The sequence below is a fragment of the Atheta coriaria genome, unplaced genomic scaffold, assembly GCF_025399875.1.
Source record: "Atheta coriaria isolate IRGN ID8LTWV9N9 unplaced genomic scaffold, Caltech_Dcor_3.1 hic_scaffold_7_pilon, whole genome shotgun sequence".
In the NCBI taxonomy this organism is placed as follows: Eukaryota; Metazoa; Arthropoda; class Insecta; order Coleoptera; family Staphylinidae; genus Dalotia; species Dalotia coriaria.
This window is the reverse complement of record NW_027045449.1, coordinates 2,152,898-2,177,332: the sequence shown is the minus strand read 5'-3', so window position 1 is coordinate 2,177,332 and position 24,435 is coordinate 2,152,898. Positions and strand designations below refer to the sequence as shown.

Genomic DNA, 24,435 nt, shown 5'->3' with positions numbered 1-24,435 from the left:
TGTTTTGTAAAAGACGTCGCTACGTTTTGTCAATTCGCTGTCTCCTGTCGTCATTCATGTCAGTCCGAATATCACACACAAGCAATCCACACATTTGGAAAAATTAATAATGTAAATAGATTATCCACTCGCGGCCACCAAGCGAACAAAACACACCGCGATCGACCACCTCGACCGCACCACCAGGTTACCACCGTCTCACGTAACAGCTGCACCCGTTGAAACACCGCGCGATGGGGTTGTGGGGGGCTGCGACACCGTGTGAGACCGATGTTGGTGAGTCATTGCCCCTATACGATATAGAAATTATTGTTCTGTCTGACGACAATTGCGCACATTCGCCTAATTGTTGTTTACGACAGTCTGACCGCCACCAACTACATTTTGTTGTAATTTATATCCGTGTTTGTGCTGTAGCTAAGGCCACTGATGAGAAAAACACCAAGGAGGAATGGGGCCTCATTATGGAGGTGTGTGATAAGGCAGGGAAGACGCCTGCCGCCGCCAAGGATTACATGAAGGCCATCATCAAGCGAGCCAACAATACAGATCCACATGTTGCCATACAAGCTGTTACGGTATTACTTAAAATTGTGAAATTTTCATCAATTTTTTACTAATTTGATGATTTTCAGCTGCTTGATGCATGTATAAAGAACTGTGGGATGGTATTTCATCTGGAGATTGCCTCTAGGGAGTTTGAGAATGAATACAACAAGCTGTTACAGAAGAGCCATCCACAAGTGAACAAGAAACTGAGGGAGAGCTTGAAGAAGTGGGCTGAGAATGAGTTTAAAAGTGATCCACAGCTAAATCTCATTCCTTCATTGTATAATAAACTGAGGAATACTGGATTAGATTTTAGTTTTGAGGAACAAGTAAGTTTTATTTTACTTTGTTTTAAATAATTTTATTTAAATATGAATCTTTGTGTTTAGCCAAAACGAACGGTGCAATTAAGTAAGGACCCGAACGTAGTACAGTCGCAAGAGGAAGAGGATCAAATCGCAAAAGCCATCGAACTGTCCCTGAAAGACGCCGGCGGCAGCTCGCCGCATAATAACAGCTCCGCTTCCGCATACTCATCCAATGCGAACGCATCCTCGTCGGCAGGTACATCATCATTGTATCCCTCAACGAATGTCAGTGCGATGGGTGCTGTTGCGGCGGGTGGCAGCGGAGCGGTAGTGAAAGAACAGCGTAAAGTGCGTGCGCTTTATGATTTCGTCGCTGCTGAGGACAACGAGCTGACTTTTAACGATGGAGAAATCAGTGAGTCATTACTCTTGTCTTATCTATATACTTATCTTAAGTAAAACTTTTTTTTTGAATTTTTTAGTATTCATAATCGATGATTCGGATCCGAACTGGTGGAAAGGCAGCAATCAGCGGGGCGAAGGGTTGTTCCCCGCTAATTTTGTCACGACTGATTTATCATTGGATCCTCAACAATTAAGTAAGTTAATTCTTTAAAAAATTATGAATTTTATAATAATTTGTGATTTAGTGGAAGAAAAAAAGAAGAAAATTGACATGTTGGACGATTCGCTGGATAAGAGATTAGATGAAATCAAAGAAGAAGTCTCCGAGATTGATGAGGCGAAAATCGATCGACTTTTGCACCTGCTGCATGAAGCTGACCCGACTAATCCTGAATATGACACCAAAGAAATGCTAAGTCTTGAACGTGAGTGAAATTTTTAAATATTTTACTTAAATGTTTTGTTTATTGAATATTTTATGTTGTTAGGTGAAGTAAACAGTATGGGAACGCTTATTGATAAAGAACTTGAGAACGTAGATCGAAAACACGCTCAACTGACGCAGCTTAGCTCCGATTTGGTGGAAGCATTGAGTCTCTATCATTCGCTGATGCGTGAGCCGCCGATTTCTGCATTGGGCGGCATTAAACAACCCGGTTATCATAATTTTACTGGAGGACCACCACCTAATCATATGCCGCCGCCTCCCAATCATATGCCACCACCACCACATATGGTGAGTTAATTTTTCTACTTTAGTCACGGGTTTTAGTCACGGGGTGGTTAAAGTGCCACTTAACCCACTTGATACTTAATATACTATTATAGTATAATGATGGTTTTTAAATTCTTTAAATTTTTGTTTTAAAGATGTTTAATGGAAATATGCCGCCGCATTCCCAACCGCCTCCACCGCATCCCTCGATGTTCAACACGATTGGTCATGACAGGCAATTCATGCCTCCCCCGAATGCTGTAATGATTCCCCGAATCATTTCAACACGCTGCCGCCTCCAAATATGTTGCCGCCCCAAGCGCAGCCACCACAACAGCAACAACCACCACCGCAGCATCCCACTCAGAATGGACCACCTCCGCCACCACAACATCTCCAACAACAACAACAACAGCAGCAGCAACATCAACCGCCGGCGATGGTGCCTCCGCATATGCAGGCACCGCCGCCACAAAATGATCCAAGAGGATTTCCTCCGCAGCAAGCATTTAACGGCGCTTTTCCAGGTGGTTTGAATCATCCGAATGCATCGTTTACGTCTCTACCACCGCCGGGTGTTTAACACGGATGCAATTCTTTTCCGTTTTACCAATCGCGTTATGTACTACTAACTTTTATAAAAATCTCATCGTTTCAAAACACCGGGTTTATTTGAATTGTAAGCAGAATAAGAAAAACTAAGCCATAGCGTTGCTTATTATATCCGTTTATGTTAGATTTTATTCGATGATACGAGATGGCAACAGATTTAAACAATTTACGTTGATGTGATGCAAAATGAGGAAATAGGAACTAATTAAGCGAATGTTGATTGAGATTACTACTGCACTATTTTTTTAAATCATGAAGCGCGCCTTCAATAAAAGCAAAATAGCGAGTGTCGAAATTTTATTATTATTATTGTTACGTTCCGCGTAATTCGGAGGCGAGATGTATGTTCTTTTGTTGATGTCTGCGGTTGAGCGTTGAGAATCTGATGGAATGGACGTAAAGTTTGCGAGGAGATATTTAAGACAAGATACTGTATAATAGATTATATGATAATATAAATAAATATTGCGTAATAAATATTATCAATAATAAACACATTTTAATACCAGAAAGGAAATTATTTGTGTTTGGTACAAGAGAAAATAGAAAAAAGCGAAAAGTTTGTCTAGGTAAGTAAAAAGTTTCAGAAACATAACCTATATGATTAGTATTGAATTGTTGACGTGTTTATCTGATAAAACTTCATAATTATAGTGAAATAAAAGAATAAATAAATAAATCATGGTGAAACACATTGCTGTGTTCAATAAAGTTTTAAAACTTAAGATTTATTCTTTTACTTCACTATATACGATTGGTTATGGTTAGTTTTCCGTCAAATGTCAAAAATAATTTGCGCCCTCTCTGAGGACATGTTTAAAAGTCCAAAAAAACTAAATGGCACCCATTTTAAAAATAAACATTTTCTTATATAAATTGGTTATCAATTTGGTTAATTTTGTTCGTACTTTCTAACAAGTTCACGTAACTTTAATGTGATTGCACACAATGGCAATCCTATCACATTATTATAATCGCCGTCGATTCGTTCCACAAATGATGCAGCGATATTTTGAATTGCATATGAACCTGCATGGCCCCTAAATTTAAAATAAAATATATTAATGATAACTTTAGAAGTAATGGTTTCACTTACATTGGTTCCCCAGTCTCAACATATCCCAAGATTTCCTCTTCTGTCAGTTTTCTCATGTAAACTTTGGTGCTCTCCACGAATTTCTCATAGTTATCTTTGTACTTTATGCAAACGCCAGTTAAAACAATATTTGGTATATTGGAATTAGTTAAATATCTAATTGTGTCTATAGCATCTTTAGTATCTTTTGGTTTTCCATAAAATTTATCACCACATGACACCATAGTGTCTAGTCCAATTATAATATCAGGGTTTTCACCTTTTTGTGCCAATATTGCTTCGACAGCTTTGACTTTTCCAAATGCAGTTTCTTGCACATATTCTTGAAAGGAATATTTAGTTCTGTCCAAGTTTTCCTCAAAATCTGGTGTTTGTACATCAAAAGACACTCCCTGAAAAGGAATTATGTAATAAATTTAATCATTTATTGCTTATGATACTTACAGCTCTTCTTAATATCTCATGCCTCTGTTTAGAACTAGTTGCAAGTATGATTTTCATCTTGTCGAGTTCAGCTTTCAGTGGATTGAACATTTTTTGGTTTGTTTCTTAAGCTCCTTTGATTGTCAAATCATTTGTTCTTAGCAGATGAATTGATGTGGATGGCATGGATGTTTAATGTATTTTAAACATTTCTTTGCCTAACTACAACTCAAGAACAAGTATTAATAGTTATAAGTTTATGAGGTTAGATTATTTACTATACCTTTGGAACTTAAACAATGAAACTATGAAAACTTTTAGTCTAGAAAGTTCTAGATTGAAAGACTAGCATGATAACAACCTACTGATAACAAATCTTATAATCCAGAATCGAAAAAACTTCAATCACAAATATAGTTTAATTTATGTTCTTGTTTCTTATTTTCAGATACAATTCTTGATGTTAGGCACACTTATCTTAATTATTTCAATGAACTGGTGTGTTGTTCGCTTCTTGTGAGTGCTCATCAAAGAAGTACTAATTTACCTAAGTTTAATTAGCGTTAGTTATCACAAATATGGATCAGTAGGACAATTTGCAACGCATTTTTAATTACATTTCTTTGTACATGACATATATTTACCATAATATAACATTTTTCAAACCAAAGAAATGCTTTTAGTTTAGAAAAGAACTTGTAGTGATAAATACCGCACAATTTATTGATTTTTAAATAATACAATGAAGTGCCAACCAATTGTAACAACTTTATTGATTGGGGTGTTAATACATTTAAAGATGGTAAGTAAATTAAACTAATTCAGAAGTAATAAAGTAATACTTATATAAATCTTTAGTTGCAGGTTTTCAGTTTGACAACAACATCAAGGGCACTGGACTTTCATAATGACAAAGAACTGAATTTTGATATTTTTGAAACAGAGAAGACTAAAAACTATGAGTGTCTTTCTGCACTTGGGTATTGGAAGTATGTTATCAAAGGCGTGGATGAATTGTTGGCATTTTTTCTGCCAAATCTGAAGAATTTCGTGTCACAAATCATCTGTTATAGCATTTCATAGATTTACTTATGATTTACTACAGCTATTATTAAAATTATGAACATTTTAGAATAAGAATATTTAATAAACATAATATGATTAAACAAACAACCAACAAACAAATATTAAGAGATAAAAATAGAATAAAACCAACTTTGACAGATTACTCTGGCTGTGGCTCATCTACATCTTCATCTGGTACATCTGGTGATTCAATAACTTCATTTTCTTCATCTGCACCCTCACCATCAGTGTCATCATCATCATCTACATCCTCATCTTCATTATTCTCATTCTCATCAGGTGATTCATTTACTTCTGCAGTAGAATCATCATCAGACGATGATGAATTTAAAGAACTATCACTGGAGTCTCCAGAACAAATCGTCTAATAAAAAACACATAATATTAATACCCATAACTAAGTATAATTAAATTAAATTATTTAAGTACTTACTACAGAGATGCAAGCAAGCAATCCCAAAAGAATGAAAAGTTTGTTAGACATTTTGTTTGTGGTTTGTGGTTAAAATCAAGCAAAACTTATTAAAGTAAATAGTTAATGTGATACTGAAAAAGTCAATTTGGGTTCCAATATTTAAAGGAACATTTTAAGCAATAATTATTACTATACCTGCGTCAATTACTTGCGAAAGGTTTCTGATTGTTGGGCAAGTGAACAAAAGCTTTCAAACTTAATTACATGCTTCGATTCAAGCATTATATTGCTATAAATAAAATTCCAATTTCATACTATATTTTGTAATAGTGTGCAAGTAATATAATGACACAAATATATTGCACTGTTGTTATCAATGATTGCACATTAATGTGTTTGGTTTCCTATTGTTTGGATATATAAATAACTAACTCACGAAATAATTTCGTTTTTATTTTTTGAATGTTTTACCAAAAAAAAACGTGAAATTTGTTGTTAAATATATTTATTTAAATTGTTTGTTAGTTTTAACAAATAAGATTATCAAGTCCTACTCCTGAGAGGAGTTGTTGAAGGAAACGAACAATAGAATTCAAAATTCCTTGGAATTCTGGCCCGAATCCCATATCAGACAAATTTATCAAACAATCAGTGTTGAGGACATTTTGGGCGGACGCCATGTTGATCTATAAATGATTATATAAAATTAGTTTATGTTTTTTATTATATTTGTTTAGAATTAAATTTAATACTTACAATTGCAACAATGACGACCAGACAGATCATGGTAACTTTGGTGGCGGCCATTTTGAAAATGAAAAATTGAATTTTTTTTTGTGGATTTGATTGAATGCTTGTGATTGTGATTGTAGCTGTTGAAGCTGGAATGCTGTTGAAGATTGATTCGTTGGTATTTATATTAAAAGTTATTAATTGTTATCAGTAATAAATTGCAAGAAAAGCGATCATTTACATATTAACGTGGGAAAAATACAAGGAATTAACGCAAGTCAAATCTTTTACGTATATTTCATCAATAATATGACGAAAATGGAAATATTAAATATGAAATCATTTAAATTAAGCAATTTGCGATTTACATAAATGTTTTTAAATGTTTTATAAATAATTTTCTTTTGGTTTTTCGTTTTTAATAAAAATGTTGTGAATTTGTCACAATGTTATTAGGTATGATGAAGTTTCAACCTGTAAATTCATTCAATTCAATATTTAATTGTAAATCTCATTTTTATCCGAAAACAGATAGTAGATTAATATATTTTGAGCCTTTTGTGCCATGAAGTTATCTGAAATTCATTATAGTTCATCAATTTTGCTTAAAAATGCTTGCAACTTTAAAATATAGCTTCTCTTAATTAAATTTAAAAAAAAGCACGTGAAAACTACATCTAAAGTAATAATTTTAATAATATTTTAATGTATACTTCAGGAATGTTTTCGTAAAATCCAAGAAAATCACAAAATTATTATTAGAAACATTACGTATTCAACTAAGAAAATAATAAAATTCAGGAATTAGAAACAACATTTGTTATTAAAGTTTTTTTATTTACATATTTACATAATTATCTTTTTCTACTTCCACTTTTAAAGCGCCACTTTATCTACGGTTTCAAAGCACCAATGACAATTTAATCACGGAGTGTCAAGGTCGTGACTAAAGTACTTTAGTTACGGGGTAGACAAGGCCAACTCCCATGTATTTATAACCTTACATTTTCCAGTAGTATGCAAACAAAGTTCGAAGTTTTAAAATAAAACGTTCAAATATAAAAATTAAACGTGGAATTTCAATGAAAGTAAAATAAACGTTGTTAATGTGTCTTTTTAGTGCACTTGATAAATAATAACTGAAACTTCTCCCAATTACTCTTGTTTATTTTCAAAATTCATGCTTTAGACAATATCAGGTAGCTCCTGAGTACACTACATATCAAAAAATAATGGCGCAGAATATTTTGAAGATATTACATGTAATTTGACATAATTTATGAATGGAATAATATTGTAAATGGTAAACACATTGTATTGTTAATATATTAATATATTTATTACATTCAATTGTGTAATTGCGTATTTATAGAACATTTTGTTAATATTCAGTGCTTATTAACAAACAAGATTATCAAGCCCCAGTCCAGAAAGGATTTGTTGCAGAAAACGAACAATGGCGTTCACAACAGCCTGGAACTCCGGTCCGAATCCCATATTAGACAAGTCGATCAAACAATCAGTATTGATAACATCTTGGGCTGATGCCACATTAGCCTGTCAAAATAATATCAAATATTTATATGTTTTTCTTTAATATTTATTGCTTATTGTGTAATTGAAATTACCAAAACAGCGATGATTGCCACAAAGCAGAAGATGGTGATTTTGCTGGCGGCCATTTTGTAAATTGGATTGAATTATAATTAATATAACTCTTTAAACAGTGAGTGCTGAACTGATGCTTCCTGCTTTTCACCCAGCGATATTTATATTATTTTAACATGAGTTTTTCGCCAACAAAATTTACATATCTGCGGAAATAAACGGTACCAACTTTTGATTCGACGCATACGAGGTAAGAATTCGTTTCATCACACTTGAATTAATTTTACTTAATAATTGCTTAATCGTTAATAATTAAGTAGATAATGATTGCAATCTTAAAGTTGTCATCAATAAGTTTTAAATGTTTTAAATAGTATATTAAGTATCAAGTGCGCTAAACGGCATTTTAACAACGTATAGCAACGTGATGCTTACGCTAATTTTTTTATTTCTGCAGTATTTTCATGTTTAGTTTTTGAATTTGAACTTTTTATTTTAAAACTTTAAACTTTGTTTGCATGCTACTGGAAAATGTAAGGTTAAAAATACATGGGAGTTCGCGCACATACGCACAATCAAATAAATGTATATAAATAAATAAATAAATAAATATATTTATTATAATGCATGGCATTTCATATGGGCTTGTACTGCATCGTAGACAAATGCGCAGACGCAAGCTCTACCCCGTGCCTAAATTACTTTAGTCACGGTTTTCTCCCTCCGTGCTTTCTGCGCCTCAAAACCGTGAAAAAGTGGCGTTTTTAAGGTGGAAGTAGAAAAAGTTATTTATTTATACATTTACATATGGTGTATAATGTTATTTCATTGTTTTCCACTCTTGATATGTAATAATTGCTATTAATATTGCATTATTTTAGGTTATGAACTAGTAAAATGAGGACTAATGTCCAAACACTATCTGGTCCCGCTTGGAAGAGCAGATAGCCATCGATAATAATTATTATTAATCCGCAGAATAGTTAATTTAAGCCTTTTAAAAATATATGACAATTAACATTAAAGTTTAAACTTGAATGCATATTTACGCTCCTCAAGTTGTCTCTAATTCTCAGCATGGTCAAAATTACTTATTTTTACATGTTATTTATGTTTATATATCAAATAAAAATAAAAAAGCATTATTTGTCTACATATATGTTTATTTATATTTATAATTAACAAACAAGATTATCAAGCCCCAGTCCAGAGAGGAGTTGTTTCAGAAAACGAACAATGGCGTCCACAATACTCTGGAATTCCGGCCCGAATCCCGTATCAGACAAATTAATCAAACAATCAGTGTTGAGAACATCTTGAGCGGATGCCACGTTGATCTGCAAGCATTGCAAGCTTAAAAATAACAAAACAACCAATTATTTTATTTAATAGTTTACCATCGCAATGATAGCGACAATAAGACAAACGATGGTAATTTTAATGGCGGCCATTTTTAGAAATGAAAGATTTTACTTCTTAGTAAATCAGTAAAATTGCTGGAATGCTTGTAATTGCAGCTGTAGAGACTGATATGCTATCGATAAATCAACCACGAGTATTTATATGATTGTAAATTAATATTTATCAGTGGAAACTTGCAAGAGAAAATGTAATTTGCATATTAAAGTAGGAAAAATACAATTAAACGTAAAAAAATAAAATTTTGCAAGCTTTTCAATCAAATTACACAATTAAAAGATAAATTTATGAGTGAATATCTTTCTTATTATTATTATTATTACTATAATGTTAATTAAACATAAATCTTAATAAAATTCTGGAACATTCATGAAGTAACAAGCATGACTACACAAGTTATTTATCAATATCTAGCTCAAGCATTTATGCACTGTAATATGTAGTAATAATAACAAACATTGACTCATGTATTCAAATTTTATTGAATACAAGCAATTGAATTAATGTGTTCTAATCGTTGTTTATTGTCGATTGTTTACTGAATTCCGCTGAAAACCTATAAAAGCTCGCCACACTCGCTCATTGCAATTATTCCACGATAGTTTTCTAATTCGGCAAATAGCACTCACCTTTCGTAAATATTTGATTACAATTATAAGCAGATATTAGATTACCGCATGTAAACGAATTAATCGGAATCGATTAGTATAATAACAACAAAACGCCTATAAAAGGGTTCCGTGGGTATAAAAATGTTCATTATTAGTAGCCGTGGTAATGGTTTTAGATTGTTTAGCATATGGTTTAACATATTGAATGCAAAAACTGTTGCTCTGTTGGTGGTTTTATCATTGTTTCCATACACACACGCTGATTCGCCGGCATTGCAACAAACCGAAGCACACCAACAAACTTCAGCAAAAATGTTGCAGTTGGGAAGTGTTTTTCCAAACTTCAAAGCCAACACCACCATTGGAGAGATTGATTTTCACGAATGGCTTGGAAATTCGTAAGAATCATCTTGTTTTATCTGAAAATTTCATTATTTTTAAATTTCGAACTTGCATAACCTTAATAATTCTACAAAACGTTATAAAACTACTTACAATATTAATATAATTGTAATAAATTACAATTAAACCATAATCTAATGTATATTTTTTAATTTTTATATAGTTGGGGAATATTATTCTCACATCCTGCTGACTTCACACCAGTCTGCACCACAGAACTAGCCAGAGTTGCGAAACTTGTTCCAGAGTTTGAGAAGCGAGGTGTAAAACCCATTGCATTATCTTTAGACAATGTAAAGAATCATTTAGAATGGACGAAAGACATCAAAGCCTATGGCAATCTCCCAAATGTAACATTTCCTTATCCTATCATTGCTGATGAGTCCCGAGACCTCTCAGTTCTGCTAAATATGTTGGATTTGGATGAAAGAGACTCCAAAGGAATGCCACTCACTGCGAGAGCTGTGTTTATTATTGATGCCAACAAGAAATATCGCTTGTCGATCTTATATCCGGCGACAGTTGGCCGCAATTTTGAGTAAGTGTTTAACTTCCTGCAAAATAATCGCAAATAATGATTTTTACATGAATTTTAAAGTGAAATCTTAAGAGTTATTGATGCATTGCAATTAACTGATAAGCATTTGATTGCAACACCCGCGGATTGGAAGCAGGGTGATGGCGTAATGGTCCAACCGACGGTTTCAGCTGAAGTTGTCGCTGAAAAGTTTCCGAATGCGAAAACTTTCGAGTTGCCTTCAGGTAAATGCTACCTACGCGAAACACCTTTACCTTAAAAGTGAAGCAGAATTGTTTTTTTAATAATTAGTGTAATTGTTAAAAATATTCAAAGAATCTGCTGCTTGGTATGAGTATTTTTCTCTCAGATAATGGCACAAATCGAATTTACTAAATTATACAATACCAAAGTGACATTCAACACAATAAATACACGAATTATTTTTCGAATAAATTAAATACGCACTTTACACATTTGTGTTTGATTTAAATTTGATTTTAAATCTATACATGCGTAGCGTTAAAATTAAACTAGACTAAAAATAAATTACTGAGATGGTTTTCATCGATTTGGTAAATTCGTGACGCATGTATTTACAATTCGTCGGTAAACTGATGAATATTATGGATATGATCACCGTAATCAGTCGCTTCACTGCCGACGAACGTATCGTGATGCGCTACTACTTCATCGAATGATAAGATTCCATCTTGATCATCATCACTTGTTTCAAACAGATGATCAACTTCCTCACCAGCAATTTCTCTAAAACAGCAAGAAAACAATCATAATTGCATGTATTATTTGCAAATTTCAAGTTTTTACTCATTGCTAGGCACAACCCAAGAGAGAATTTCAGCTCCCATCAATTTTCCATCACCATCACTGTCCAGTTCATGATCAAACTTGTGTTTCTCCACCAGCAGCCATTCCTTGTCATGTTCAGTTCCCCTCTCGCCAATATATTCCTGAAAATCAATGGCATTGTCATGATTCAGGTCTTTTCCTTTAAGTGTCTGTGCGAGAATGGTTGGCAGCATTCTTGGATTCTCCTCAGGATGTGAGAACGCCATCCATTCTTCACCCTCAAGAATATTATCCTTGTTTGTGTCTGCTACATCCCACATTACTTTATCATCAGCTATAAGCTGCAACAAACAAAAATGTGAAATTTTTAGATTTTATGATGATGGCAATGCAAATACCTGTTCATTATATGATGGTAAAGTATCATCACCCTCATCTGATCCATATGTATCAGTGATATATTCCTCCCAAGTGATTTTCCCATCCTCATTCTCATCAGCATCCTCTTGTCGCTCTTTGGCTTCCTCTTCAGACAATAACTTAAAAGATCGCATTATCCAAGCCTTCAACTCCCTTTTGTCTATGGCCCCATCGCCATTCAGATCCATTTGCACCAGAAGAATGCGAAGCCTTCGGATGCTCTCCTCTTTAGTGAGATGGTCAAACTCTTCTGCTGTTTTCACCGAGCCTAGGATGGCTTCATGATCGAACTCGGCGTTGTGCTCATCGCTGGCGATATGGTTCTTATCCCTAGGACTATAGGCACCGTCTTCTTCGCGTTCCTTGTGCAGCGAGTGGCTGCCGTGTGTGTGCACCACTGCTGCATTAACAAGCGCCAAACAAGCAAGAAATGCAATGAGGTGAGTTGATATTAATCGAGACATGATATTCGATGGTAATTAAGTGAGCGTCATAGGTAAATGTTAAAAAATTATTAGAACCAGAATACTGGGAGTTGGTAAGGCTAGGAACTATGACTAGATTAAGCACCAGAGGACGTGAGATTATGTGATCAACCGGGATTTGTTTTGTTTATCATCGGGAAGGGGCGACATAGAAAGAGGAAGATATTATTGGTACCAATGTCTGGATATAGATTACGCTGTCGTACTGTGTACTATCCGGGTTATACGGTAGATGGCGCCACCTGTACTAAACTTACAATTATTCTGGTATTTTATTTATTGTTTTAAGTATAAATACTTCGTGATTCAATTGATTATAAAAAATATATTGGGATAAAAGCATTCAAGTTAATCCTACCCTCCACTTGAAATGTATTATTAAAATTGTTGTTAAGGGAGTGACAGGTTAGAGAACCAATCTGTCATTTTCTTAACCATATTTGGAGGCTGTTCCTTTTTCTCAACAAACTCCTTGTATAAAGCGTTTGCCGCTTGCTGATAATTGGAACTAAGCAGGTTCAAAATGACTGCTTGCATTTGTTCCAACTCGTCGTTGCCTTTATCTTCGTTTCTAGGCTGTGGCGGTAAAGAATGCACATACTCCATATTCTTCAGCATTTCGCTCTGCTTGCGTTCGACGAATAAACGATGCAGACTGTCAATCTTCTTTCCGGTGAGCGGCAGCTCCTTCAAGTCTTTGAAGGCGGCTAAGATTTGATCCGGGGTGACGTGTTTAATATTCTGCTTCTTTGCTAATTCAGCCGCTACATCCAGGTGGCGCTTTTGTTTGATGTGCTCTTCTTTCAGCGATTCGTAGCGATCCAAAAGATCCTTTTCCGGGTTTACCGCAGACTTTTCACTGGAACAAAACAATATAATTTCATATTTGGCAACTGTGCGTTTTGTGTGTTTTAGACATACCGTTTAATTAAGCTATCAAGATAAGCTTCATATGAGTCGTTAATCGGACAAATAGAATTATTCTGCAAGAAATGAGCAAACATAGCCATAGCGGTCGAAATTGTCTTCTGTTCCTTTTGTAAATCTTCCAAGCGTTTCTCAAGCTCAAGAACACACTCGGTGTATGCTTTATTGAGGTCCTCGTTGGATTCAAGCTGAGCCTCAACCGACCTATCCAACAAACGTGACTCCTCCGCACGTGTTTCGTAATACACGTGCGTGTGATTCAGAAAATTGCACCCGCACTTTCTGCAGTTGGTGCTCCAACCCATCGCTTCGCAGGCAAACAACACAGGGTCGCCGATGAATTCCTTTAAAACGCCCGGTAAGAAGCAAGGACTGTGACAAACCTGTTTGAAGTGATTTTTCTGAACTCCTGCGATCTGTGATAACAAGAAATTGAAATTATTAAGCATAAACTACAGGTAAATTCAATTCGGACAACTTACCGTGTAAACTTCGGTGCATTTTGCTGATGTACATATGGTTGCAGGTTGCTGAAGCGGAGATTCCTGTAATTCTATGACTGGTAAATACAGTTTCCTTTTCAGTTGAACTGCGTTGTTTTGTACATCGACAATACTTTTCTTATGATTCTTGAGTGCATTTACATTATCCTGCACTAGCTCGATGATATCAGCCAGCGGTTTTGCTAACTCAAAGATAAGCAGACGTGCTCTGTTGATTGATACTGTGTCCAGCACATTGTGGGGTGGTAGTGGCGCATACTCTTTGGTACCCAGAATGTAATCAATAAATGCCCAACAGGATTTATATGAATTCTCCCAGCTTTCTTTCAGTTTTGCCGGCTGACCAACATGCACACCTTGTTCACGTGCAACAAGATAATTGAATCCTTCGTTGTCGAAATAAAAGCAATTGTTTCGCTCGTTTACCTTAAAACGTAGCGGAATTGTAACACCTTTGCTTTTAGTAATCTCGTTTAAAAATCGTTTCAAACATCCGATGGATTCTGGTGCCTTATACTCGCTACTGCGCGTGCGCGAGAAGAAGAAGACAATATTGTCGGCGGCAGAGCGGTCCAGACGTGAGAGCAACTCGCCCATGCAGTATTTGAAGGCGTCCGTAAGAACAGTCACATCCGGTTTGAGAAGGAAGCACACTGCATGCAGGTACTTCAACTGACCGATGTACTCGAGGATATTCTCAAAGTTTTCTTTGTCTTTGGTAACAGCGCCGCGCGAGTCGTTTATTCCCGGCGTGTCGATAATGCGAATCATCTTGGCACCGAAAGGAAAAACGTACGCTTTCGTAGCTGTAACACATTATATAATAATTTTATTGAATAAATCGTAACTGCTAAAATGTAACGCACCTTGGGTTGACGAATTACCAAACGTTTCGTCTTCATTATCGTCCCTCTGAAAATTGATCGTGATCGCGTCGCCATTTTCGGTAAGCACTGAGAACTTTGTTGGAATCAGACATAGACATTTCGGGAGATTCTCAGCATCTTCCAGCGTTGCATGTTGCATATAATTCGCAAACGAATTAATGAATGTTGATTTTCCAGTGCCGGTCTCGCCGAGCAGCAGGATGTTAATGAATTTGTCTTCTTCACCAGACATGACTAGAACAATATTTGCATATATTAGAACATTGGTTGCATCAAGAACTAAATTATTCTAGTAAAAATGTCGGTAAATATTTCCTGAAGTCTAAATATGAATTCCGCGTCACTCAGTTGTATTCACTTGTGTTATGTTTAAATGATTTGGTTGTAACGCAACGTGCACCCCAACAAATTAGCTGAAAAATCGTGCTTAAGTCATAGAAATTTGCATTGCAATTTGTAGGGATGTTGGGTTGCATATCTACAACAATATTTCAAATGTTAGCATCAATGTCATGTCTTTAAAAAAATATTCTAGCTCATAATTACTAAAAATGAAAATATTTTTCGTCGTGTTAGCGAAATGCGTAACGTAGGCAACCAACAACACAACATACAATACAATTATTTTTCCCGCGTAAGTGCCACACCTAAAAGTCGTTACCCAAAGAACAATAAATTTAATATATATGGATTTATTTTGAGATTTCTGAGAAACACTTGTTACGTTTACATCTCTCAGAAGTTCAATGCTATTCCCGGAATCAATATATGATGCTATTTTAAAATATAAGTAGACACTTGTTTATGTTATTTCGACACATGGCGAATGTTTCTGATACTGATGCGCAAAATGTTTATCTCCAGTTTGAATTGATTGAATTTGATTTAAATTTGGACAAAGTGCTCTAATAATCAACTTATAAGTCTACCAAACTACTCGTTAGAAAAATAAATCGTAATCAATAATATCTACTCACTTTTGCACAAAGAATAACAATCCTCTAATTCTCACGAAATTTCTACCAGAAGTTTTGGTGCCAGCCGGGATGAAACAATTGATAATCACGTAATTATCACAACACACCTTTAGTTTAATCTTAATGCAAGTATGACTGATAAGGTTAAGTACACAGGTTATAGCGTGCTACAACGCAGAGTAGTCAGACACAACTGACAAGTTTACTAAGTATTGGCCAGTGTTGGCTAAAAACACCGTTGTAAATACAACGCCGGAAATCACATAACGTTGTTTGGGATTTACATTGCCACACCCTCGCCCCCTCCACAGACAAAGATTCGACGCTCGACAAGCGTCGGGTGAGCACCAACATACACGAAGTCTGCTGCGACCAATCAAAAGTTACAGACGTGTGCGCTTTCTACTTAAGCCAGTGTACCAGCCTTTGTGAACAAGTTGTGTTCAAGTGCTTGACCTGTGCGATCCTAACAATGTCCGAAAACGAAGGCGATTTCATCAATATTCTGTTGCTTGGCGAAACAGGCACCGGCAAATCAGCGTTTATAAATTCATTCGGGATTTACTTAAAGCACTCGTCATTGGAAGAAGCAGTAAATGCTTTTTCGGAGAAATCATGCATGATTCCAGTCAAGTTTTCCGTGACCACCGAGGACGGGGACTCGAGGACCCTCCATTTTAAGAACGACCCCAATGAAGACAAGACTCTGGGCAACTCATCAACACAAGGTACTGCGTAATTATTTCAATATGGTGTAAATCGAGTGTGAAATATGTATATTCATTCCAGCCACAATTTCGTATCTCTTTCCTTATGATTCCAAGGTGATTCGTATTATCGACACGCCGGGAATAAACGATTCGCGCGGCGCTATTACCAAAGACAAAGAAAACTTTGAGAATATCCTCGAGTACATTGGTAAGTTGAAGTACCTGCATGCAGTGTGCTTCCTTCTCAAACCGGATGTGACTGTTCTTACGGACGCATTCAAATACTGCATGTGCGAGTTGCTCTCACGTCTGGATCGCTCTGCCGCCGACAATATTGTCTTCTTCTTCACGCGTACTCGCAGCACTGACTACAAGGCACCGGAAACCATCACCTGCTTGCGTCGTGTGCTGGAAGATATCAAGAGTAAGGTTGGCGTCAGTGTTCCGTTGCGTTTTAAGAACAATGAGCATAAAAATTGCTTTTATTTTGACAACGAAGTTCTTAAATATTTAGTTGCCCAACATCAAGGTGAAAACATGGGAACTCTTCAAAGTTTTCAAAAAAGTTGGGAGGTTTCTAGTAAATCCACCAGGAGTTTCACCGATTACATCTTAGGTACTGAAGAGCATCCCGTTCTTCCACCACATAACATCCGGGATACTGTATCAGTGAACAGTGCTCGCACACTTATCTCTGAGTTATCCAAACCACTTGCCGACATTAGTCAACTCGTACAGGACAATGTCAGTGCTCTCCAAAAGCATATGGATACTATTCAACAAGAAAATTTGACTGGAGAGGAGTTGAAGAAACTGCTGTACGTGCCGGTAATTGACCTGAAACAAACCGAACTGGATCATCCTGTATTGGTATGCGCAGCGGCAAAATGTCGCGAAACTTATACGGTGGGTTCCATTATCATCTTACTTTACTTATGTGTAATTTAATTCTTTATTTAGGTGGCAGGAGTTGTTAAATATCACTACAAAGAAAGGTGTCACGATCCGTGTGAATCAGTTCCTAAGTGGAAATGGCTTTTTGGTGAAGGAGCCTTGAAATTTTGTGACAACATGAGTGGTGGCGAGTGTATCAAGTGCGGCTGCAATTGGTCAACTCACATGCACGTTTCCTACGAGACAAAAGCGGTGGAGGAGCGAATATTAAACCAAACGGTGAAGTCTCAGCTTAACTCAAATGAGAACATTCTCAATGAGCAGAAAGCGTGTGTTAAAGCCCTAAAAGAGCGCATCGAAACATACAAATCTGAGCAAGAAGAAATTGCGAAGGCATTGGCAACCTTCGCATATTTTCTTAGCCATAACTCCATATTGCCGATCAATGATGCCTACGAGAGATACTTGAACTGTTTAATTGCCACGTACGTATCTTTACATATTCAGTCTAGCTTTGTTTTAACGACAAACTGCTTTTCTCTGAGTAACGACGAAAAATATTTTAATATCAAGCAATTATGAGCTGGAATATTTTTTTAAAGACATGACATCGATGGTAACATTTGAAATATTGTTGTAATTATGCAACCCAACATCTCTACAAATTGCAATGCAAATTTCTATAACTTAAGCACGATTTTTCAGCTAATTTGTTGGTGTGCACGTTGCGTTACAACAAAATCATTTAAACATAACACAAGTGAATACAACTGAGAGACGCGGAATTCATATTTAAACTTCAGCAAATATTTACCGACGTTTTTACTTGAATAATTGAGTTTATAACCAGCTTTTTGTATTTATACATACATTTTGACTTGTTATTTATTTGATTATTGCTTTCAGTGAACAAAATGCGGAGCGGGTAGCACTTCTTGAGTCGCTGAAAAGAGCACACATTGAACAAAAGCGCATTGTGGAAGAGGCCGGAAAGAATGCAAAAGAACAGAACATCACACATATCACATCAGCGGACATACTTAAGATTGGGGACCGCTTGAAGCAATTGAAACATGTTGGTGAGACTTTCAATAATTTGCATCAGTTCATTACCAATTGCAGTGCCAAGAAACTTGAAGACGAAATGAGGTACGAGCATTTAAGATCGAAGAAGCCGTGGAAAGTGGTAGCAATGGGTAAATCCATGTTTAGGGCACTTGCGAAAGTGTCCAACGTTGTATCAGGCACAGCTTCTCAACTAACAGGGTGGTCGGATCAACATCAAAATATTAATCAAGAGCAAGACGATTGGGAGGCTGTGGATGCACTAGAATTATCTGGTTCACGCACGCCAAGGAAGCATTTTGGAAATAATTAGTTTAATATTAATATACTTATATGCAACACATTTGTTGCACCGCAGACTTAGCGTGACTTTATTTGTCACGTTTTCATCTTTGTGAGGTCTAAGTAAGTAATCTATGTATGATATGCAACCAGATATACATTTCAGATTGTTTGGTTGCATATTATTCAGGGGTGTGCCTATGTTATACATAATATTTTTCAAGTTAATCAATAGATTATAATTATAATTTCTAACTAAATAAGAATTTAAACAAAATTTTAAACATTAAGGTGAATACGACATAATTATTAAAATATTTCTTTATTCCTGATTTTTTTTACTAAACAATAACACACATATTAAAAAAGTGCTGTTGATGATTTAAAGCCTCAATTTGGCAGCCCTCAAAATGGGATACTTGTCCCCATTGCACAACCCACGGAAGTCATCCAGACTTAGATCAAAAATGGCAATACCACCCAATCCTTTGTCACGCACATACCCGGCTTTGTTACCAGCAGTATCGGGATCTTCATATCCCACCCAAGCGCCGTTCTCGCCACTTTCATCCGGGAGACGGAAAGCGTAGGTACCTACAATACACACATTCAACACATCAATCACTAACTTATCGACAAAATGGACGACCTACCAAATCGATTGGACACATCGATCGTGTGCCAATTCTCTGCAACGATTTGTATAACCTTCAATTATCAATCGAAGTAAGCAAAATTCAACTTACCGTAACGTTTGGATGGATCACCAATCTTCCTAAGATGTTTGCCTTGGTGAGCTTTGAGGTTATTCGGATTAGCCAACTTGGCACACACCTCCGGATAGCTGTACAGACCCTCGTGTTGGGTGTATGGTCCAACTTCAGCGGCGCCTTCAGTTTCGAATGGTGGCACACCACTGATGGCGGAATCTTCAGTCATCTTCCACACTCTACCGAAGGTAGGTATGCCGAAAACCAGTTTGTTATTAGGCGCACCATGCGTCAACCAGTATTGCACCCAGGCGTTACCATTTTCGTCTTCTTTACGATCAATCAGATTATACAAAGGTGCTGGGTAGTCCACTTCTTTGGGATTACGTTTCGGTGTACGGAAATCGAAAGCCATCAGATTCACAAAGTCGACTTGCGGGATAATGCTGTGCACGTCAAAGTAAATACTCGAATTGACGTTTGGTAAGACGCTGAGTACAACAGCAAGTCCGTCATGTTTGAAGACATTCTTCACTTCACGCACCAGCGCTGTGAATTGCTCCTTATGTTCGTCAGCTTTATCATCCACAATCGACTCACCAACAATCTTCTTCTTCAAACTGTGGAAGAAAGAGGATACTTTTCCGCGGACCTTCTTCGGTTTATTGGTTGGGAACTGCCAAGCTAGGTCAATACCATCAAATCCGTAAGTTTTCACTAAAGTATGCGCGGAGTTCACGAAAGCAATACGATTCTCCACACCTTCCAACTGAAACAAATCAATTTAACCATACTTAACCTCAAATTCAACTTATAACCTATAAATTACGTACCAGAGTCAGATATTTCTCAGGGTTTTGATCATCATCACCAGCGCCTACAGCCAGGTAGACTTTAAGGGTGGGATAACGACGCTTGAGCTCGGTGACCTTGCGGTATTGGTCCTTGGTGACATCGAAGTGCTCATTAAGCGGGACCAGTTTATTGGTCGCGGCGTTAATGCCAGCGGAACGGTAGATCAAGTGCGTGCAGAATTGTAGAGCCGGCTCCAAGAAGGGTACATCAAACTTGCCTTGGCCTAATTACAATAATTAACATTTCAATACTCAATTTGATTGAGTTATAAACACGCAGACGGAATTAATTTATGTTAATCTGAGTCAGAAATATCGAAACGAAAGTTGAACTAAGGTTATCTTCATATTGATAACACAAGAAAATAAAGTTTTGTTGGGAAGTACAAACACATTAAAAATTCTAAGAATTTATTTCGATGAATTACAACATTGTTGATGGAATTATTTGTTTTTTGCTTGTTAATTTCAATAACAATTGTGGTTTCACGCTCACTTCACCGGTATTCACAGAAATTATTAGATGTTAATCTAATGATTCATTGTCATTCGTCTCGCGTTTATAATCTCAATGCTTTTCGTGTCACCTTGTCCATTCTGACATCTTGAAATCATGCCACGAATAAATATTTTATATTCTCGCGTTTGAATTGTGTTTAACAATGACAATAGTGTGAGTAATGTTATTGTGACACGTGTGAATTTAATTTCAAGTGTAAAATTCCATTCGAAACATCAAATATTCCACATTTACGCGAAATTGAATTCGATTTGCACTTGAATTTTAGTGGTTTTTTATACTTTCCGCATGAAATGCGTGCGATAAGCGCACTCAAACATCAAACAAAATGGCGGCCAATCAACGGACCATCCATTTCATGCTAAATTTAACACTCATTAGCAATTCCATCATAGGACTTGCTGTCAAGTCGTCTTCATCTTCACACATTAGCATAAATTCGAAACGTGCGAAGATTTTTTTTACGACGCGCGCAAAAATTTCTCAGCGATTCGCGTTTATCGTGTTACATAACGTGTAAAACCCCGAGCGGTTTATATTTTCGTGTATGAACTTTCGAATCAACCGGTTATTGATTAAATATTGTAATAAAAACATTACATACCTTCACGGAAGAATGAATTGTGATCGTAGTAGCAGACAACTTTACTGTCTGTATGTGTGGTTGCAGCCTGCACGTGATAAACCCCAAGGGTCGCGAGGACCCCCAAGAAAACCACGACACTTTGCATTTTGTTGTAATTGTTTTCTGCTTGAATGTCTGTCTGACTTTACCCGATTACAGTCGAGAGGATAATGTCGATGTGGACTCGAACAATATTCGTTCGGCGACTGACCGGCTTCGCCAAGGTCCGCGTTAAATAAATTTCGACCACGTGACGTTTTTAACGCGAATCAACAACTTAACAACAACTCCACACGGACAGTTTCTAGAATAAGAACGAGATTATCTTATAACATTCAGTTAATCGTCATACTTTATCACTTTATTCAATTTTTAAGCCTGTTAGCGTAAACAATGTGTAAATTTATGAGTAACTGTTTATTTAGATCAATTATTTAGTCAGAACTGTTTATTTCCAACGATTTCTGTGTAAATTATTAGTTTTATCTGCTTTTATTAGTTTTTTAGTTAAAAAATTTCCAATATTTTGGTTATACTAAAACCAACAGCTATAGGCAACCAGTTATACATATATACCACACATATTAGTACTATTAATGCATCAAAACTAATTTTTTAAACGTTTGTCCTAGTTTTAAACTAAACTAGAACATAAATTTAATGAAATAATTCATTTTTTATTCAAATGTTTATTTATGAATAGATAATATGTGTTTCTATAACCTATAAAACTTGTAGATGCAGTTAAAGTTGTCATAACACATAACGCATAACAATTTATTAATTTAATCATGATATTAGCGTAAATTGCACTTTGCCGAGTTCCCATGATTGCATGTGCGCAAAGATTTTCACAATTTTCATAATCTAATTAAATATTACGCGTTCGTATTACGCTCATTACGCTTATTGCACTTATTACACTTGATAGCAACACGCGGCGCGTCTGTACTTCTTCACTTCGAAACTTGTTTCTTTTTTTTCATGGATTTTATATAAATTTAATCAGTTGCGCAGAGCTGCACTGCTTACACATATAACTTACACGCTTATTGGCTTATTTAGATTAGTTATCTTAACGCAAGTAATTGAATTAAGAAGAAAATACTTATGATGTGCTTCTAATGACTTAAGCCTCACGAGTTAAATCTTTAATTAGTTGTATAATTAAATAATGATGGAAAAGATTTCAATTTTTTGTTTTACTATATGCAACCAACATTACACATTTTTCATGGAGGTTAACTGATTCAATCTCACCGTTTTGCACGTTTAATTGCCGCGCATTTTTACACAGATTAACATATTTCAATTAGAATTACGAATTACTTATTTGCATGCGCCGTGAGTGCGTGGTACACCTTCTTGACATCTTGACTGTAAGTAGCTCATACTCTTGGCTGTTTATTTACTTACTTAGTTATCTACGGCCGTAATTTATTTATTTGCATCTGATTACGTTTACTACCACGCCACGAAGTGCACACGCGGTCCGAATTAATTACTGTATCAGGCTGCAATAAATTAATCAAACGCAGCGTATCCTGCGTGTCAGAATCTCAAAGTTTCGCAAATTGAAATCTTGCGTTTCACACAATGTCGAAGCACGATTCGAATCGTTTGCATTATTAGCATAACTTAACGTCATTAATGTTTTTTAGACTTTTTCGTATATTATTGAGTATTAGGTAGCGTTTCTCGCATTAAGAAGGATCATAAATTTAAGTCCGCGCTGCTAATGAGGAAAAACGAGCAAAATTCATTTCGCTGTGAAACTTTATCTATATATATAAAATTTGCGTGTCACAGTGTTTGTTTCCATACTCCTCCGAAACGGCTTTACCGATTTTTACCAAATTTTATATGCGTATTCAGTAGGTCGGAGAATCGGCTAACATCTATTTTTCATACCCCTAAGTGATAAGGGTTGTTCACCCTTAACTTTTTTTTAAATTTTTGGACAAATTCTTTTGTTTTTATTTTTTTTTTATAATGTGGAATTAAAAAATACATACAACCCTAAATTTTTAGTTTTTTATCACCAACCCCTATTTCTTTATAGCCATTTTAGTAATTTAATCATTTTTCATCCCGCTCAAAGAAAATTTTTATATGCGTATTCAGTAGGTCTGAGAATCGGTAACTTCAAATCTCTAAGTGATAAGGGTTGTTCACCCTTAATTTTTTTTTAATTTTGGTCGAAATTTTTTGTTTTTATTTTTTTTAATGTGGCATTAAAAAATACATACAACCCTAAATTTTTGGCTTTTTATCACCAACCCCTATTTTTTATAATAAGTAAGTTACTTTTTGTCTACACTAAAATTTATCTAGAAACTAGAAATAATTTATATGGCAAAACAACGTTTGCCCGGTTAACTAGTCGATTTATAAATTTTCAATGTGAGAATGACATTATTCGAGGTTATGTTGTTTGCGCATGCGCGAATAAACTTGGTTTGAATGTCTAATGTGTATTGTATGCATTGTTTGCATATTTATCTATTGTGAATTAAAGTTAACGATAAAGAAGTAACTGATAGTATAGATAATAGATAAAAGTGCATTGTTTATGCACGTTGGCGGCTCGTGAGTGGCCAATTTACAGTTGCATTCCGTATGCGCTCACCTAATCACCTCTCGTCGTGCATGAGCATCCTCTGCACGGATTCTACGCCTTTGTGACGCCTCCTTAGTGCCTCCAGCACACTTTGCAATCTATTGCAGTTGGCATTTTTACGCTGCTTCCCTTTGCGCTTTCGCCGAGCGCGTTTTGCAAATTTACACTCATCTATTTCATGTCACAATCATCAATTATTTCCCATTGCAAGCGTGGCTATCATTCGAGCCTTTGGCACAAAGAATACC

General features: G+C 35.9%; 8 protein-coding genes and 2 long non-coding RNA genes across 11 annotated transcripts; 3 read left to right on the top strand and 7 right to left on the bottom strand.

Annotated features, from left to right (window-relative positions):
* The first annotated feature begins 35 nt into the window (after positions 1–35).
* Positions 36–3,082, top strand: Stam (signal transducing adaptor molecule). The gene is made up of 8 exons (XM_065308685.1): positions 36–276; positions 418–578; positions 636–878; positions 939–1,272; positions 1,340–1,456; positions 1,508–1,687; positions 1,751–1,998; positions 2,133–3,082. The coding sequence occupies exons 1-8, from the start codon at positions 234–236 to the stop codon at positions 2,511–2,513; spliced, it is 1,707 nt and encodes a 568-aa protein (XP_065164757.1). The 5' UTR covers positions 36–233; the 3' UTR covers positions 2,514–3,082.
* Positions 3,067–4,371, bottom strand: LOC135796601 (dTTP/UTP pyrophosphatase). Its single transcript, XM_065308687.1, has 3 exons — positions 4,130–4,371; positions 3,686–4,077; positions 3,067–3,629 (listed from the first exon to the last, which is right to left on the bottom strand). The coding sequence occupies exons 1-3, from the start codon at positions 4,217–4,219 to the stop codon at positions 3,482–3,484; spliced, it is 630 nt and encodes a 209-aa protein (XP_065164759.1). The 5' UTR covers positions 4,220–4,371; the 3' UTR covers positions 3,067–3,481.
* An 863-nt stretch (positions 4,372–5,234) lies between these two features.
* On the bottom strand, positions 5,235–5,740 carry LOC135796604 (prothymosin alpha-B). Its single transcript, XM_065308691.1, has 2 exons — positions 5,628–5,740; positions 5,235–5,558 (listed from the first exon to the last, which is right to left on the bottom strand). The coding sequence occupies exons 1-2, from the start codon at positions 5,676–5,678 to the stop codon at positions 5,334–5,336; spliced, it is 276 nt and encodes a 91-aa protein (XP_065164763.1). The 5' UTR covers positions 5,679–5,740; the 3' UTR covers positions 5,235–5,333.
* Positions 5,741–6,097: 357 nt separating this feature from the next.
* On the bottom strand, positions 6,098–6,490 carry LOC135796422 (uncharacterized). Its single transcript, XR_010549339.1, has 2 exons — positions 6,366–6,490; positions 6,098–6,295 (listed from the first exon to the last, which is right to left on the bottom strand). It is a non-coding gene; the product is annotated as an uncharacterized lncRNA (long non-coding RNA).
* Positions 6,491–7,653: 1,163 nt separating this feature from the next.
* On the bottom strand, positions 7,654–8,087 carry LOC135796403 (uncharacterized). The gene is made up of 2 exons (XR_010549330.1): positions 7,970–8,087; positions 7,654–7,898 (listed from the first exon to the last, which is right to left on the bottom strand). It is a non-coding gene; the product is annotated as an uncharacterized lncRNA (long non-coding RNA).
* A 1,004-nt stretch (positions 8,088–9,091) lies between these two features.
* Positions 9,092–12,781, bottom strand: LOC135796233 (reticulocalbin-2). Its single transcript, XM_065308166.1, has 5 exons — positions 12,107–12,781; positions 11,727–12,049; positions 10,475–11,666; positions 9,347–10,398; positions 9,092–9,286 (listed from the first exon to the last, which is right to left on the bottom strand). Exons 1-3 carry the CDS (start codon positions 12,590–12,592, stop codon positions 11,495–11,497), a joined length of 981 nt encoding a protein of 326 aa, XP_065164238.1. The 5' UTR covers positions 12,593–12,781; the 3' UTR covers positions 9,092–9,286; positions 9,347–10,398; positions 10,475–11,494.
* Prx6a (Peroxiredoxin 6a) lies at positions 10,241–11,370 on the top strand. Its single transcript, XM_065308167.1, has 3 exons — positions 10,241–10,377; positions 10,545–10,919; positions 10,980–11,370. Exons 1-3 carry the CDS (start codon positions 10,292–10,294, stop codon positions 11,176–11,178), a joined length of 660 nt encoding a protein of 219 aa, XP_065164239.1. The 5' UTR covers positions 10,241–10,291; the 3' UTR covers positions 11,179–11,370.
* Positions 12,782–12,872: 91 nt separating the features above from the next.
* On the bottom strand, positions 12,873–16,082 carry LOC135796231 (uncharacterized). Its single transcript, XM_065308163.1, has 5 exons — positions 15,908–16,082; positions 14,910–15,164; positions 14,023–14,849; positions 13,535–13,956; positions 12,873–13,472 (listed from the first exon to the last, which is right to left on the bottom strand). Exons 2-5 carry the CDS (start codon positions 15,160–15,162, stop codon positions 13,004–13,006), a joined length of 1,971 nt encoding a protein of 656 aa, XP_065164235.1. The 5' UTR covers positions 15,163–15,164; positions 15,908–16,082; the 3' UTR covers positions 12,873–13,003.
* A 151-nt stretch (positions 16,083–16,233) lies between these two features.
* On the top strand, positions 16,234–19,190 carry LOC135796230 (uncharacterized). The gene is made up of 4 exons (XM_065308161.1): positions 16,234–16,635; positions 16,697–17,523; positions 17,578–17,996; positions 18,418–19,190. Exons 1-4 carry the CDS (start codon positions 16,380–16,382, stop codon positions 18,887–18,889), a joined length of 1,974 nt encoding a protein of 657 aa, XP_065164233.1. The 5' UTR covers positions 16,234–16,379; the 3' UTR covers positions 18,890–19,190.
* Positions 19,165–21,796, bottom strand: LOC135796232 (chitinase-like protein Idgf4). Of its 2 annotated transcripts, XM_065308164.1 has the most exons (5): positions 21,547–21,796; positions 20,402–20,646; positions 19,605–20,337; positions 19,512–19,547; positions 19,165–19,452 (listed from the first exon to the last, which is right to left on the bottom strand). In XM_065308164.1, the coding sequence occupies exons 1-5, from the start codon at positions 21,671–21,673 to the stop codon at positions 19,241–19,243; spliced, it is 1,353 nt and encodes a 450-aa protein (XP_065164236.1). In that variant the 5' UTR covers positions 21,674–21,796; the 3' UTR covers positions 19,165–19,240. The 2 variants fall into 2 exon arrangements, with proteins under 2 accessions (XP_065164236.1, XP_065164237.1); XM_065308165.1 differs by lacking the exon at positions 19,512–19,547 and having other exon boundaries at positions 21,547–21,793.
* Positions 21,797–24,435: the final 2,639 nt, after the last annotated feature.

Coding starts and splice junctions, on each gene's coding strand:
- Stam (XM_065308685.1), top strand. CDS start 234: ATGGGGTTGTGGGGGGCTGCGACACCGTGTGAGACCGATGTTG. Junction 879..938: donor ATTTTAGTTTTGAGGAACAA/GTAAGTTTTATT, acceptor CTTTGTGTTTAG/CCAAAACGAACGGTGCAATT. Junction 1,273..1,339: donor TTTTAACGATGGAGAAATCA/GTGAGTCATTAC, acceptor TGAATTTTTTAG/TATTCATAATCGATGATTCG.
- LOC135796601 (XM_065308687.1), bottom strand. CDS start 4,219: ATGTTCAATCCACTGAAAGCTGAACTCGACAAGATGAAAATCATACTT. Junction 4,078..4,129: donor ATGAGATATTAAGAAGAGCT/GTAAGTATCATA, acceptor ATTCCTTTTCAG/GGAGTGTCTTTTGATGTACA. Junction 3,630..3,685: donor GTTGAGACTGGGGAACCAAT/GTAAGTGAAACC, acceptor TTTTAAATTTAG/GGGCCATGCAGGTTCATATG.
- LOC135796604 (XM_065308691.1), bottom strand. CDS start 5,678: ATGTCTAACAAACTTTTCATTCTTTTGGGATTGCTTGCTTGCATCTCT. Junction 5,559..5,627: donor TGCTTGCTTGCATCTCTGTA/GTAAGTACTTAA, acceptor GTTTTTTATTAG/ACGATTTGTTCTGGAGACTC.
- Prx6a (XM_065308167.1), top strand. CDS start 10,292: ATGTTGCAGTTGGGAAGTGTTTTTCCAAACTTCAAAGCCAACACCACC. Junction 10,378..10,544: donor CACGAATGGCTTGGAAATTC/GTAAGAATCATC, acceptor ATTTTTATATAG/TTGGGGAATATTATTCTCAC. Junction 10,920..10,979: donor ACAGTTGGCCGCAATTTTGA/GTAAGTGTTTAA, acceptor TGAATTTTAAAG/TGAAATCTTAAGAGTTATTG.
- LOC135796233 (XM_065308166.1), bottom strand. CDS start 12,592: ATGTCTCGATTAATATCAACTCACCTCATTGCATTTCTTGCTTGTTTG. Junction 12,050..12,106: donor TACCATCATATAATGAACAG/GTATTTGCATTG, acceptor TGTTTGTTGCAG/CTTATAGCTGATGATAAAGT. Junction 11,667..11,726: donor TGGGTTGTGCCTAGCAATGA/GTAAAAACTTGA, acceptor TTGCTGTTTTAG/AGAAATTGCTGGTGAGGAAG.
- LOC135796231 (XM_065308163.1), bottom strand. CDS start 15,162: ATGTCTGGTGAAGAAGACAAATTCATTAACATCCTGCTGCTCGGCGAG. Junction 14,850..14,909: donor TGGTAATTCGTCAACCCAAG/GTGCGTTACATT, acceptor AATGTGTTACAG/CTACGAAAGCGTACGTTTTT. Junction 13,473..13,534: donor CTTGATAGCTTAATTAAACG/GTATGTCTAAAA, acceptor GTTTTGTTCCAG/TGAAAAGTCTGCGGTAAACC.
- LOC135796230 (XM_065308161.1), top strand. CDS start 16,380: ATGTCCGAAAACGAAGGCGATTTCATCAATATTCTGTTGCTTGGCGAA. Junction 16,636..16,696: donor GGGCAACTCATCAACACAAG/GTACTGCGTAAT, acceptor TATTCATTCCAG/CCACAATTTCGTATCTCTTT. Junction 17,997..18,417: donor TTGAACTGTTTAATTGCCAC/GTACGTATCTTT, acceptor TATTGCTTTCAG/TGAACAAAATGCGGAGCGGG.
- LOC135796232 (XM_065308164.1), bottom strand. CDS start 21,673: ATGCAAAGTGTCGTGGTTTTCTTGGGGGTCCTCGCGACCCTTGGGGTT. Junction 20,647..21,546: donor CAATTCATTCTTCCGTGAAG/GTATGTAATGTT, acceptor TATTGTAATTAG/GCCAAGGCAAGTTTGATGTA. Junction 19,548..19,604: donor TGATCCATCCAAACGTTACG/GTAAGTTGAATT, acceptor AAATCGTTGCAG/AGAATTGGCACACGATCGAT.